Source organism: Muscardinus avellanarius (genome assembly GCF_963383645.1).
Source record: "Muscardinus avellanarius genome assembly, chromosome: 4".
NCBI classification, from domain to species: domain Eukaryota; kingdom Metazoa; phylum Chordata; class Mammalia; order Rodentia; family Gliridae; genus Muscardinus; species Muscardinus avellanarius.
In genome coordinates this window covers 154,818,527-154,833,818 of record NC_137789.1, presented here as the reverse complement: position 1 = coordinate 154,833,818, position 15,292 = coordinate 154,818,527, and the positions used below count along the sequence as shown (strand labels likewise).

General features: G+C 54.0%; 1 protein-coding gene across 1 annotated transcript in view; it reads left to right on the top strand.

Moving 5' to 3' along the window:
- Positions 1-12,639, top strand: part of CHST15 (carbohydrate sulfotransferase 15) — a gene marked incomplete at both ends in the record, with an annotated part of 28,761 nt that extends 16,122 nt beyond the window's left edge. Inside the window, 3 exons of the mRNA XM_080694554.1 lie at positions 5,619-5,775; positions 10,608-10,755; positions 12,449-12,639. Coding sequence (XP_080550680.1) covers positions 5,619-5,775; positions 10,608-10,755; positions 12,449-12,639 — 496 coding nt within the window. The remainder of the gene's footprint in view (positions 1-5,618; positions 5,776-10,607; positions 10,756-12,448) is intronic.
- Positions 12,640-15,292: the final 2,653 nt, after the last annotated feature.

The window sequence follows — 15,292 nt, the reverse complement described above, 5'->3', positions numbered from 1 at the left end:
GAGGAGTCCAGCATGAGGTCTTGTTTCGGTTGCCAGGGCGTCCACTAAACCTGGCGGGTTCTCGCCCATCACTGGCCCCCAGGAGGAGCCTGCAGACTGGCAGCTGCTTCTGCTTCTTTTTTTTTGTGGGGCTAAGAATAGAGCCCAGGGCCTTCTGCCTGCCAGGCAAGCACTCTACCACTGAGCCACACTGCCAGGCCTTGCTCCTGCCGGGGTAACCGCCGATATGCTGACCTCTGCTCACAGCGCCTCACAGAAGTGCCCCTTAAATGTCCCTGAACAAATTCAGCAGTGGCCCCCGGCTTCCCATCCGAATGTTACAAGGAGGGGCCTCGGGCTGGCTGCCCGCCACGCCGTTGTCCTGCTTCCAGAGGGAGCGCCCCACCCCACACACATCCGATCCCTTGCCCGTTCTGGGGTCCCAGGGCCCTGCACCCCCAGGAGGGGGGCCTAGCGGCTCTACATGAGCATGGACCCGCATCGCAGGCCCCGCCAGCAGCCTTCTAAAATAACGGCGGCACAGAAGGCCTGGAATGTATTTGGGCTTATATTTGGAATTGCCGTTGGAAACAGGCCTGGCCAAATGTAACACCCATCTGTTCAGGATGGTTCAAGAGTAAGAAAAGGAGGTGTCTCCGCAGGAGGGGGCTGGGCAGTTCCCAAGCCCAGGGCTGGAGGGCTGGAGGTGCCTGGCTCTCATGCACCCCCAGAGCCCTCGCCCTCCAGCCTGGGCTGCTCCTGCCCCCCGGGGCCACTGCCCTGACTGCAGACAGGGCCCTTTCTATGAAAGCTCTTTCTTCCAGAACCTTCTGTCTGCCGGTCAGTCCTTCGGGAGTGTGGAGGAAGTCCTTTCCTGCTGGGTCTCTGCTTCCCCAGGGGGATGCACACCTGCCCCCTCGCCGTCTGCTCTTCCCTCCCCTGCCTTTCCGGCAGTGCCTCCTGAGGCTGCACCATGCCCTGCACCTCTCTGGCAACTAAACCCTCCTGTATTTTCCAGGTCGGACTCTTCACTTCTTCATTGAGCAGCTGATTTTAAAGACCGCAGTGTGGACGTCTGTTTCTCCGCATTTGTTTGTGTGTGCCGGCCGCAGCTTTGCGTGGTCCCTTAGGTACTTAGTCTGGATGCAGACAGTTGTCACCTCAGCACTTCCTGGTGTCCTCAGTCCTCCCAGGTGGCTTTCGCTCATGCCAGGTCATTAGCTGACCTCTTTTCCCAGAAAGGAGTGGTGCGGACATCATAGCATTTATTGAAGGCTTTCAGAGGCTCTGGGAATCGAACCCAGGGGTGTTCTACCTCTGAGCTGCATTCCCAGCCCTTATTTTATTTTTGAAGCAGTTTCACTAAGTTGCTAAGGCTGGCCTAGAACCTGTGATCTTCCTGTCTCGCCCTCCCAAGTACTGGGATGACAGGCATGTGCCATCATGCCCCACTATTGAAGATGTTCTGATGACTCTGTACCCTAAGTCTCCAGGCAGACCCAGGGTGCCCCCGACAGAAGCCTCCTGTTTCACCCCTTTGCTGCCCACATTTCTTCGTGGAAAATCTTGCCACATGGCCATCGTCCTTCTGCATCCTCAAGGCCTCTAAGAGGCCTGGGGTGGAAGAGGGCTGCTCACACAAATAGCTTCTTAGTCTTCCTTGGAATTTGGGGTTAGAATTTGCAATCATTTCTCAGGGCTATTCTAATAAATAGAACACTTGGTGGCTTCAAACAACAGGAATGTATTATTTCGCAGTTCTGGAGGGCAGAAGTCTGAAATGAAGGTGTCCGCAGAGTTGGTTCCCTCTGGTGGTGCTGGGGGAGGCTCTGTCCCGTCCCTGGCTCCCAGTTTCTGGAGGCTTCCAACATCTCCTGGTGGCCCTTGGCTTGTAGTGGCACCATCCGGGTCTCTGCCTTCACGTCGTGTCTCCCTGTGTGTCTCTGTCCTCTCTTCTTTGTGTAAGGACACCAGTCACTGGATTTATGACTCCCCCTAAATTCAGGATGATCTCATCTGAAGAGCCTCAACATAATTATATGTGCAAGGACCTTGTTTCCAAATAAGATCACATTTATAGGTACCAGAGCTTAGGACTTGGACATATCTTTGAGGGGGCAGCACTATTTAATCAACTACAGAATTCAGGACCCAAGGTGATGGCCATTGGTTCAGGTGAATCAAGTCTGCTCAGATGTCAGGCAGTGTGTAGAGGACCTTGGCATGGGTCCTGGTGGTAATGGGGCTCTGAGACCCCAAAGCCCACCTGACCAGTGGGCAGATCCACGGAACAGGAAGTGACTGAGGGGCCCTGAAATCTCTGCTCCCATGCTGAGAAAGCGGCCTGACCTGGCTCTAAACAGAAGGTGGGGTCCTGAGTTCCTCTCAATGCACCCCAAACAGATGCAAACCTGCAGTCTCACCTGGGTTTGAATATGTTCCAGTTTTGCCCCAGAGATAATTTCTTGAGCTTTGGAGGAATTGTGTGGGATCAGCAGACTTCTTCATGAAGTTGCTTTGTATCTAAAATTGAGGCTGGCTTAGATGTTCTTGTTTTATTTATGAGCCAAATGCCCACAAGAAATGCTATTACTACGAGGGGAAAAAATCTCAGTATGGAAAGCTTGAGCGATGATTGGGGGAATTTATGTGATGGAAATCTCATTCCCCCGAGTAGTTTGGATAGGTCTGTGGGGCATCCTTGGTAAGAACTCTGGACTCAGGTGCATTGATAGAGTTTTCACCAAGTTTCAGGAGCATCTGTTAGTTTTCATTGACCTAGTTGCTTGGGTTTAACCATACTAACAAGTGGACTGACGGGAAACCTGTGAGCCAGGAGGAAGGGCATCCTGTGAGCCCGATGGCCACGTGCGACCCTCGGCACATGCAGCCAACCCCCTTGTAGAGGTCTGTGCGGATTGGATTTTGGCACTTGTCAACCAGCCCTGTAGGTTCCACTAATTGTGGCTGATGCTGGGGTTCGGGGTGTTGTACTTCAGTCCCGACACGTCTGGATTTAGAGAAGTAGCTCAGCTGGTTTGGGTACCAGCAATGGACTAATCTCATGGGAATGTTCTCCCGTGAGTCTGGCTCTAGGGCCATCCTCTCCTCAGTAACTGAGCATCTTTGGTGGCTGTCTTGTGGCAAGTCCTTTGGGGAATTTGACCAGGATGAGATGCACAAGATACTCCATTCTCGCATGTGTGTGAATTCTGGGCACCTCTGTGAGGCGTCTTCTGTGGACACTGGCTGAGGAGAAATTTTCCAGGGCTGTGTCCAAGGAACTGTGGAGGGCGGGGCTGCAGAGGTGAATGAGACCTGCTTCTCCCCCTAGGAAGGAGCATGCGGGTTATTGTGACCTAAAAGAGGTGAGAGTGGTGGACGAGAAGCCCTGGGGCAGACCTGGCAAGGATGCCAGGGCTGCTGCAGGGGTGTGTGTGGCCAAGTCTAGTGTGAAAACTCTGCTGTGACTTTCCATGCAGACGTGCATCTCCCATGCACTGTGTGCAGCTAGGCTCGCCAACTTGCCTTCACTGGAGGGAGGACGGGCATGCTGGGGCATTGTAGGGTAGAGAGCCCAGAGCTGTAAGGAGAGGGATGCACTCCCATGGAGCCACGGGGCCATTCTGGCATCAGCCAGCTTTGCCCTAGGCAGGGGCTGCAGCCTGGACTGATGGGTACCAGGATGGCGTTGGGTAGAGATTTGGGCTCTGTGTGATGGGAGGAGGAATAATGTCTAGAAGAAAACAAAACAAAACTCCAAAGCACAAAGGGATTCATGAAAGCCAAAGAGAAGAAATGCTTGCCCTTTCTGCAAACAGAAACAGAGGAGACAAAAAGTAGGAAACTTGTAACCCAGAAGTTCTGTTAATGGAAAAAATTTCTCTGATGTGTGTTGAAATGATGACAGGGAATATAGGCAGGATTGATGCAGTAGGAACCGGGTCAGCTATGGTGGGACTTTGTGATAGAGGAGAGAGATTGGGCTTAACTTGAAATACAACAAGAAAAAGTAGGGATTTTATAGCCAAGGACTTGGGGGTGGGGGTGGGTAGAAAATCACTGGGAAGAAACTTCAAGGCAAAAGGGGATTCTTGGCTAAAGCAGCCTACTAGGATTTTTGCTGGGGTTAGGCCAAGTGACCAGACATCTCCTGAGCATTGAGAAGCCTGATCAGGTTTGGAGGGTGGGAGCTTCTGGCTAAACCAGCTTAGCAGTGTCTTAAAAAAAAAAAATCAGTGGATTCTGTTTAAGGATCGAATTGGCTCTTGTGAGTGAGTGGGAGTCATGAATTGGGCAGCAATTTATTCGTGTAAAAAGAAAGGTGCTCTGATAAGCTGAGAGCAGGGGTGGGTGTTACAGGCAGGAGAGTGTTGAAGAAGGAGAAACGGGAACACGGAGGAGAGGGGCTGTTGCACAGTCCCCTCCTTGTGTGGGTTGAAGCAGGTGGACGTCCTCACCATGCTGGCTGGGTGCCTGGGCCCCTTTGGACTGGGTGCTGAGAGGCTCCTGTGTTTTGGTCCCAGGCACCCAGCGTGAATGACTGTGCCCTGGTTTGGTCTGGTCTTTGGGCCCCAGTATAAAAGCTCTGTCCCCAAACAATGACCTCCTATACATTTGCTTTAACAAGATTTTTGCTACCATGAGGTGGTATGAGGATGGACATGGATGGCCAAAAGTTGAGTTTGGTTGAGGATGACCATGAGTCCCATGAAGAACGTGGTCTCGCTTGTGGGTGGTGGTACCTGAACACAACCGAGCCTAGGGGTGACCACACCAGCCTGCAGGTGTGTATGTGTCTGAGTGCACAAGAGTGAATGCTGGGCTAAAATATAGGTCCCTGTGAATCTAGGGAGACACATTCCATGCTTTGTTTAAATGTTAGGAATGTCTTTGGGAAGAGCCAGGAATTTCGCATGGGACCATCATGCTGGGAAAGTGATGAGCACTGGGTCCTTTCCTAGAAGAAGGAACGGGGAGCGGCATACGATTCCCAAGGCTTCTCTTTACTATTGTACACGCTCTCTAATCTAATCTGGTGTTACAAAAACAGCCTTGAGCCTGGTGCAGTGGCACAAGTCTGTAATCCTAGGACTTGGGAAGCCAGAGGATCGCAGGTTCAAGGACAGCCTCCGCTGCATAGTGAAGCCCTCAGCAACATAGTGAGACCTGTTTCAAATTGAAAAGAAGAGTAAAAGGGGAGACCTGGGGGCAGAGTTTTGAGCTAGAAAGCTTCTGGGTCCAATTCCCAGTAAACACACACACACACACACATACACACACACATACACACACATACACACATACACACACACACACACACACACACACACACACACACACTAAAAGAAATAAAAAAAGAAGACAGCGCCTAAGTCTAGGTAACCAGAAAGAATTTAAAAAACTCAAATCCCATTGTTGATGGTTTGGGGCCAGCGTGGGCCTGCCTGGTGGGGAAGGGCTGCCGGCATGGGAGGGGCGGGAGCAGCAGAGTCTCCTCTGCAAGGGAAGAAAGAGAAATGGCTGTGTTTTAAGGAACAAAACTAGATAATGTAATTGCACATCGATTTTCATTGTCACCCGAGTGGCGCGATTTCACATTGGCGGATGGTGAAATTATCCATTTATTTTATTCGCAGGTTGTACTCAGACTATCTCTACTTTGCAAGTTCGAATAAATCTGCGGATGACTTCCATGAAAAAGTGACAGAGGCTCTGCAGCTGTTTGAAAACTGCGTGCTGGATTTCTCCCTGCGCGCCTGCGTCTACAACAACACCCTCAACAACGCCATGCCTGTGCGTACCCCGCGGCCACTCTGCTGGCTGCGCTTATTATGCGAGGGGCGTTGCGGAGTGGGGGTTAGGAACACACAGAAACACACAGAGAAGCATCTTAACGTGTAATGCCGCTCCTGCCGCCTCTGAGCGGAGGCTGATGCACAAACAAATATTCATGGATGTCAAAACTGTGAGACTGATGGGCCTTTCAGCAGGCTCCCCCTCCCCCCCTGCTGATCACCCAGGGGCTGTGCTGTCCCCTCCCTCTGCGACGCGACCAGGGTGCATTTAGGAAGATTACCATTGAGCGAGGCTCCAAACACAGCCGGCAATTAGAGTCGGCAGACGGGCGCACACCCGGCTCTCAAATTGTCCTAAGAGCCTCTCTGTAGCGTGGGTTGTTCTGTTGGTTTTTAAAATCACCTTCCAGTGACTGTGAGGCTTCTCTGACAGGATCTCAATTGAAAAATATGCCTCCTTGTTCCACCGCCCGTTCTCTTGTTTTCCTTTATGGAATGTATCTAAGTATGTCCAGCCTTTGTTATGCAAAAACATTATTGAGGGTGAGTTGAGCACCTTTCAGCTGCGTGGCTGGGTGGGTGGGGGGTTTCAAGCTGGGTTCTCAGGGGCCCCAGGAGCATCCTCAGGGGACCTGTAGACCTGCACTCCAGCCCTGAACCTTGGAACACGGCCGGCCGCTCAGGCGGGCCAGAGGTGCATGGGCAGACTCATGGTGATCGGAACTCCACGATAAAAGTTTTCAGAAATCCCTTAGTGAGCGAGGGGAAAGTAGTGACCCTTCTGGATCACTGATGGAGCCTGCCCTAAGCTCCCCACACCCGTACAGGCCCCATTTTACACACGGGAATACTGAGGCTCACAGAGGGCCCCACCCGGAGCTGGCCACAGGCTCAGTGCTCAGTCCCAGGCCTGGAAACCAGGGCAGCCCATCGTCAGGGAGACCTCCTGAAGCAGGGATTCGAGGCGGCGGGAGGCCTGGTGGGCGCGTCTTTATTCCTGTTTGGGTTTTGCTGGGGATGACAGTCTGGTATCTGAGCAGGCAGGAGTGGTCAAAGGGACATCCCCAGGGGCAGGACAGTGGACAGGGAAGCTGTAGTCTCAGCACAGCGACATTCATCTTCCAGTGTGTCCCTGGAGAGCTCTCTACGAAGAGGAGCTGGGGGGTCAGGAAGGGGCTGGCGGCTCTTGGAGGTGAGTGGCAGATCCCAGCCAGCCACAGCATGGGAGCCAGGTGGCTCCTAGGACATATCTGATATCTCAGAGTGTTCACTGGCTCCTTGTGGCACCTGACTGCTGGAGGGCCACCCACTCCCCTCTCTCCATCACCAGCAGCACCATACTGCCTCCTCCTACGGTCCTCAGACACTCAGAACAGTGCTTACAGGGTGTGGTCCTAGAAAGGGATCAGAAATGCATACCCCGTCCTCCATCCCCAGACCTTCCTCCTGCTTCAGACGGTGTGCGTGCGTGCGTGCGTGCGTGTGTGTGTGTGTGTGTGTGTGTGTGTGTGTGTGTGTAGGGAATATCTACCTGGTGGGTGGGCTGGGCCCATCCAGAAACCACTATGGTGCTGAACCTCTTGGCCATTTTTTCCCTTCTACCCAGGAGGGGATCTGCTTCTCCTGCTTTCTGAAGGCTGCCTCTTCCTTAAAAACTTTATTTAGCCGGGCGTGGTGGAGCACGCTTGTAATCCCAGCCTCTGGGAGGCTGAGACGGGAGGTTCGTGGTTCGCGGACAGCCTAAGCTACTTAGTGAGGCCCTTTGCAACTCAGTGAGACTGTTTAAAAAAAAGAAAGAGAAAAAATAGGGCTGGTGGTGTAGCCCAAAGGTAGAATGCTCCTGGGTTCCATCCCCAGTACCACAAAAACAACAACTTTTTTATTTTTTATGGTACTGGGGTTCCTGGAAGCCCTTTTACCTCTGGGCTACACTTCCAGATCTATTTTATACTTTTTTTATTTTTGGAAACAGGGTCTCTTAAGCCAGCGTGGCTGGCTTTGAACCTGCGCGATCCTTTTGTCTCCGCCTCCCAAGCGCGGGGATTACAAGCGTGCGCCACCACGGCTGGCCAACAACAACTTTTTAAATCTACCTGTTCTCTTCCTCCGCCTGATTCGTTTCCCCATAGCACGCATCACACTTAGTGACCACAGATGTGATCCACGCTGTCCACACCACTGGATTGCAATCTTTGTGAGACCAGGCCCACGAATGTTAAGAAGCAGCCGATCTCCATTGCTGTGGCCGGGCGCCTGGCACATAGCATGAGCCCACGCTTTGTGCTGAAGGAATGAGTGGGTAGCTGGGAGAGTAGTGGGGCGGCTGGGTGGACAGAAAGGCTCAGCATGGTGCCTGTCTGGGAAGGTCAGCGTTGGCTCTCTGGTGTTTTCTGGGCTCCCATGGTTAAACGAGACCCACTTGGGTGCGTGAGGGGCCTGGCGCTGGGGGTGTGGACGGCTGACCCGCCTGCAGCCCCTGCCCTCCCTGGGCCTCTGCTTTTCATCACTGAGTCAGTGACACGCCCAGCTACAGAGGGCTCTGGGTGCTGGGATTTTCCAGTTTTAAATACGTTGGGCCCTGGCCCTGTATCTTCTGTCTGCGTTGGCTCTATTTTGATTCTTGTCCTTCTCTTGGCAAAGCTGTAAGTGAGGCCGTCCGGGGGTGTCGTTGTGGATTCCATTTGGAACTGAGACGCTGTGTACGTAGAAACTCCCCCAGTCCACCCCGAACCCTCCCTGGCTGTAAGTGGCTGGGCTGGAGTGGGAGTTGAGGGGGCGCTGGAGCCACAGACCAGCGGCTCGGCCTGAGGAGCCAGCCAAGTGCCCTCCACACCCGAGCCAGTCTGCCTCTCAGGAGGGCTCGCGGGTCTCTGACCCCGCGGATAGCGGAGAGGCTCTCGCCCGGGATGGGGGCGCAGACAAGGTTTCAAGTGTAGGGACAGGCCATGGTGCAGACGCTCAGCGCCTTTCCTTCCAGAGGGTTCTCAGAGCAGAGTCTGTGGATGAGGTAAACCTGGGAGCCGCGGGAGGATTGAGAGCCCCACGCGACATCAGCGCTGCTCACACCCTTCAGTGTCGGAGGCCACACTCTGTTTTTGGGACCGGCGTGTACCCATTTTCTCTGTAGCTGCAGCCCAGCTTGGAGGCGTTTTATGAGCCGATGGATAAGTTAGCAGTGAAGTGTGGGTTGGAGGCAGCTAGTGAATTTTGGAGACAACTTACTCTTAATTCTCTCTTAATAGCTTTTCTTCTTCCCCATCTTCCTATCGTTAAAAAATAATGAAACGGAAAACAAAGAATGGCAAGAGATGAACTACTTAGCGTCTGCACGTGACGTTTCAGACGTGTCGCCATTGTAGCGTTGACACCGAGTCTGAAGTTCTGCTCAGGGTGAGCCAGGCGCAGGGCCCTGCCCAGCTGGGCTGGATGGGGCAGCCGTGGTCTCTGCCCTCAGGAGCTCACGGTCAAGCCGGGCAGGAAGGAAGCACGAAGGAGCATGCCTGAAGAAATGGGGGCTCCCAGGAGGAGCCAGATGAGCTGGAAGTGCAGGCTAGACCCAGGGCCTTGTGTGTGGACAGCGTGGAGGTCTGAGCAGGAGCCCGCCATGCCAGCTCACTGCTCTGCACAGCGCCCTCTGGTGGGAGGCCCAGTCAACAGTGGTGCAAGCAGCCGGGCAGGTGGTGGATGTGGACCAAGGGAGAGAGGTGCAAACAGAGAGACAGAGAGGGGTCTGCTACCCCGGCTGCCCTCGCTTCGGCAGCCACTGCGAGTGCTAGAGGGCTCCCAAAGCTCAAGTTCAGTGACGATCTAGAAGGGCCTACAGGACGCACTAAAGACGGATGTACCTGTGGTTACGACCTCTTACAGGGAAAGGGTAGAGGCAGCCAAGGCAGGAAGTGCGTGGGGCAGACCCAGGGGACTCCGACGCAGGGCCCGGGGTGCTCCTCCTCCCCTGTGGAGCCCCGGGGCAGTGCTGCCTCCGGGCCGCGGCCCATGTATAATCACACTCATGGAGTATTGTCAACCCCTAGTCTGGGTGTCCAAAGATCTTACTGGGGCTTGACCCCATACTGCCTTGTGACTGTTGTCAAAAGTGTGACCTAGCATGGATTCCAGAGCCCTGTCATGAATCACAGAGCTAGGCAGCCCCTGGCTAAAGTCCCAGGCAAACCAAGACACTCTTGGTTGGCCGCAAATGCAGGGGCTTTGAGCACACCTCCCAGGAGCCGAGGATAAAGGCTGGGCCCCTCTTTGGGGTCACTTTTGGGTTCACTCTTCACTGTACAACTTGCAGCTTGGCACAAGAGAAGAAGCAGAATGAGGACCTGGGACACGAGAGGTGGCAGAGAAAGGACAGAACCTGTTGTCCGTGCTGCACGCTGGTCATGTCTCGATCTGCACACACTCACCATCACAGACACCCCTAGGGGCCCTGGGTTATCTTTGAGCATCTGCAGCCTGCAGTGTGCTGGGCGGAGGGGTTGCAGCAGGGGCAGGGAGATAGGATATCCCGCAAAGAGCTTCCGCACCCTTGGTTGCTGCAACCTTGACCTGCCCACAGCCCTTACCTGTCACACACAGGCACGGAGCTGCCTATGGCGGTGTGCAGAGGATTAAATTCACCCTCCATGTAGGAATTCTGTGAACAGGGAGCACAAAACTTATAACAGGAGACACAAGAACTCTCTGTGCTGCAGCCCAGTGCTGAAAGCCATTGCTATGATAACTCTGCTGCATTGGCTTATAGTGAAATGGTATAATGCTTCTGGAAACATGCCTTATCCGTTGGGAAAATCTCTCCTGAAATAATGCCTTCATCCTTCACCCTAGGTGAGGCTGCAGGTTGGGCTGTATGCCGTGTACCTTCTGGACTGGCTCACTGTTTTTAATAAGGAACAGTTCCTCATCCTGCGTCTGGAAGACCATGCGTCCAACATCAAGTACACCCTGCACAGGGTCTTCGAGTTTCTGAATCTGGGTATGTGTAGTGCTTCAGACTGATAACGCGGTGCTTGCCCCAATGACACTGGCTTAGTAGGAGCCTTCTGGGCCAAGAATAGATGCAGCACGCTGGGCAGGGCCTCTGGAAGAGGGGACAGTTTAGGGCCTGTTTATTAATCCCCCCTGCACATGGGTCATTTTGTGTGGTGAGGGGTTCTCTGGGAGGAGAGCTGGTCTTCCCTCTGGAAGCTTGTTAAGTTTTAGCAGAGGGACAGGAGGAAGCCATTGCCCAGCTTGCAGAGGCCCTGGTAGCATGCTGTGGAGATGGTTCACGCCATTGCAACAGGGTCACACTGACCACTGGAAACCCCACTGCTGCGGGACTGCAGAGGCTCATGGAAGGAAAGGGTCTGTGCTTTGAGCTTTGAAGGAGCAGCAGGGTGAAGTGGTGGCCTGAACCGTCCTGAGATGATGCGGGGTGTGGGCGAGGGAACTGGCACCGCGTGGTCACAGGTGTTGCTAGGGCTCCTGGAGTGACAGCCACATGGCTGGGTTTTGGCCGCAGGCCTGGGGAGGGCGCGCCTGACCTTAGCTCCAGGACACCAGCTGGGAGCCCTGAGGGGCACTGTGTGCTCACAGGCTGTACCGCAGGCCCTGGCTGTGGCTGGCCGAGGCATGCACATGGGTGGGGTCCTGCCTGTGTGGATGGGTCACGAGGACAGCTGGAAAAGCTGAGACAAGGTCAGAACAAGCCACACTGCTTCCCAGGACACCCCTATGGTCCCTTTAGTGATTTTGCTGGGAATGTAACCGAATATACTTTGACATATATATGCCCACCACTGGGTTACTTGACTCTTTTTAAATTTTCTGTTTATTATTTTTTCTTTATTTATGAGAGCTGGTGATGTCTTGGAGCAAGATCATTTTTGCTTTCTTTCTAAGGCCTAGAATCAGTTTTCTTTGATTTGCCACCTGTAGACTGTCACATTACAGAACTTGGCTTTTGTTCTTAAGTGGAGCAGTGAGCCTGGTTTTCTCCCTTGCATAGGCTCGGGATGCTAGGATATGCTAGGGACTTTGGCCAAGTCCTGAGAGCCCAGGCTCAGGAAGAGGGCCGTGGAGTGGCAGCCTCGGCTGGCAGCCCTGCCTGGTGTCCCAGGCCCCCATCACCGACGTGCATTGCTGTAGATGACAGGCAGTCAGTGGCTCTCTGGGCACAGGGGCCTGACTTCCATAGCCACCTCACAGTAAGACAGAGAAATAGGCCCAGGCATGGGGCCCTTGGCTTTAGGACCCAGGCATGGAAATGAGTGTGGCCTGTGGCTGGCCAGCAGGGGAAGTGGAACCCCGGGCCGTGCCTAGCAGGTGGCATGAGTATCTAGGACCAGCCGACATCTGGAAAACAGCCCACTAAAGGCTACTAGAGATGAATCCCCCAGGTGAGCCCGTGAGGGCAGCATCGTCCTAAAATACCAGCAGGCCTGCCCCCACGGGCCTTAGATACAGCCTGGGCCACAGAATTTCTTTGCAATTTCATAATGGTATTCCCATCTTCCTCCCTCACCTCTTCCAAGTCAGTCCAGCCAAAGAATTTGAATCCCCACACACATTCTTCTTAAAGGAAACTCCTGTCTCAGCAGGGAGCGTAGCTGGGAATTTTGCATGGTTCCTTTTATCTCTGCCTCCTTCTGTCTCTGACCTGACAAGATTTCTTGCTTTCATTCCAGGGCCCCTAAGTGAGAAGCAAGAAGCTTTGATGACCAAGAGCCCAGCATCCAATGCGCGGCGCCCCGAGGACCGGAACCTGGGGCCCATGTGGCCCATCACACAGAAGATCCTGAGGGACTTCTACGGGCCTTTCAATGCCAGGCTGGCGCAGGCCCTCGCCGACGAAGCCTTTGCGTGGAAGACGCCGTGAGAGGCCTTGTCCCCACTCTGCACCCCTCCCCCATCATTGCCTTGACTTCAACAGCCTCCCTTGGTGGGGAACTGTTTTTCTCACTGTGCAGAGACCCCCCCAGGCTCTAGTCTCCTCTTCTTCTCCTGGCACCTGTTAATTATCACTATTTCAGAATTTCCTTTTCGAAGTTCAGTAGCTCGATACCTGACCCCTCACAGATCTCCTCCATCCAAGGCCATTGGAAGCCGCGCTTGGGCATCGGGCTCTGCGCTGAGTGCAGAGAGGAGGCCGCAGCCCGGCCCTGCCCACCTGCCTCGGGAGAGCCAGAGTCCAGGGCGTGAGAGTCCTGGGATCTGACCAAGCACGCTAGAGGTCACGCCACGGACTTGCCAGAACTCACACTCCATGTGCCGTTTTGAAACACTCAAGCCCTTCCTTTAGATCACTGACCTCACCTGGGCGGGGAACTCGGCCTCTTTTGAGGATGGAGCCTCTTCCATTTTCTTCCTTTTTACTCCCAGATCAGCTCTTCACTGACATCAGAAGTAAACCCTGTTCACTTCACTGTTTCCAAGAGGAAAGAAAAACAGTGCTTGGCAGCTCTTCATCTCCCGGACCTCCTGTCCTGCTGAATGTGGTTAGAACAGACCCTGTCCTGCATCGGACTCGCCCGAGCTTTCCTTCTGCCTCTCTGGCTGGTTTCTCAAGAAATTCAGTTGATGTTCGGGAGGCAGATCTGTACTGTTAATGCCAGAATACAGCACCTCGAGCACCTGGGCCCGCACCCTCACCGCCAGCCGCGGAGGCCTGCCTCCGGCGGGCGGGGCCGCTGCAGGGCTGAGGAGTTTTAACTTTCCCACGGGGATGAACTTACTAGACATATTCTCCATCGCAAGTGAGCGAAGTTCTTTCTCATTTAAGAACGCATAAGATTCCTGTGTCCTGATTCAAAAACATAATGCACAGACTAAACTTGGGCGGAATGTAGTCTGCTGGAATTCAGAGCGAGCTTGCTGGAGCCAGGTGCTTAGTGGAACTCTGCAGGCCCCCTGGCTGTGTGTTTACAGCGGGTGGAAAGGAAGGTCTTGATATTCCTTGGAAGTCACAAAGAGGCCACTGGAGCATCGGCCCCAGCTGGGAACGAGAAGCTCTGCACTCGAGTGCTACCGAGGGCAGCTCCTCCCCGTGGGCCGAGTTCTCAGGACGGGGACCTGTTCGCCCGGGCTAGAAAACGCGAACGCTGCATCCCAGCTGTGGCCTGCCTGCTTGCGCGAGGCAGGCTGGGCCAGAGTGGTCTGCACATCTGTATTGCTCAGCCTTCCTGCCGTAGAAGATGGATGCCCCGCCCGCTGGAAGGTGTGCAGACATCTCAGCCTGAGTGCGGCTGGGGCCGGCTCTGCTGCAGAAGGAGGACTGTGTCCTGAACCTCCACTTGCGGGGACAGTCCCCTCGCCCCTTCCTCTTGCAGCTGACAGTGGGGAAGTGTGGTCTGAGCACAAGGATACTTTAGGGAGATATCACTCCAGTGCGTGTGTATTTATTTGGATCCCAGAGCATGCGTGTGTGCGTGTGTGCGTGTTTGTGCGTGCGTGTGTGTTTGCATGTGTGTGTGTGTGTGTGTGTGTGTGTGTGTGTGTGTGTGAGCGCAGTTTCTGAGTCCTGTTGCTAAGGCCCCTCCGCTCTGGACACAATGCCTTCCTTTATGAACTAATTTCTTCCAGTTAACTTGTCATTTCTAGTACATATTTTACTATTCTGCACCAACCACGATTACAACGAGGAATTTTTTATGCACTCCTATGCATGTGATAACATGTAGAGTAATCTGCTTCTTACAGAAGTATAACCGAAGGTGTTATTTCCAATATTATTTGGTTCATCACGGATCTTTTTATATACGCAGGCCCACCCCTCGGTGCCACCCGGTGCCACCCGGACAAGGTCCTTCTCTCTAGGCGCCTTTTTCCGCAGAGGTCCCATCTGTGGCCTTTGCTCCTCTCGGTCGAGGCCCGGCTCTTGTTGACGGCAGATACTGTTTCGGGCAGCGGCTCTCTAGCCTGTCACCCCAGACCAAAGCAAAATCGAACACTCCCACATCCTGGTAGCGGAGTACTGTGTTCTCAGCACTGTGCAGTGTAGCGGACTGTGCGTTTAACTGTTCTTCCTTGGTCCTGTAAGGTATGTGACGTGGATTGTACTTATGCTGTACTTTTATTAATATTTAACATAATTAAAGATGGACCCAGATGACTGGTGCCTAGAGAATGTGCCACTCCCCGTCGCCAGCAGGCTGTCGCCTCCTTCCAAAGCATGTGCTGTGGGTGGAGTGCATGGAGGAACGAAGGCTGGGAGTCACCGCAGGAGCCATGCGCTGCCATAAGAAGTGTCTGAGTGCAGAGTGTGGCGGGAGAGGGTGTGAGCCAGCACAGGCAGCAGAAGGGGACTCGGAACAGAGCCGGCAGTTCCGATGTGGCTGGAGGCTCCCGCAAGGGTCCCCCTGGGGGGATTAGAGTGGATCTTCTGTGGCCCGCGTTCAGAGAGTGGGGCTGCAAACAAGGCCCCTGGTGCCCTAGGCGCGTGTCATTGCCACTGGATACTTGAGGTTCTCCTGGGACTGGGGGCAGGCAGGCTGTGCTGGTCTGTGGGAATACCACAGACCCGGTGGCCGGGA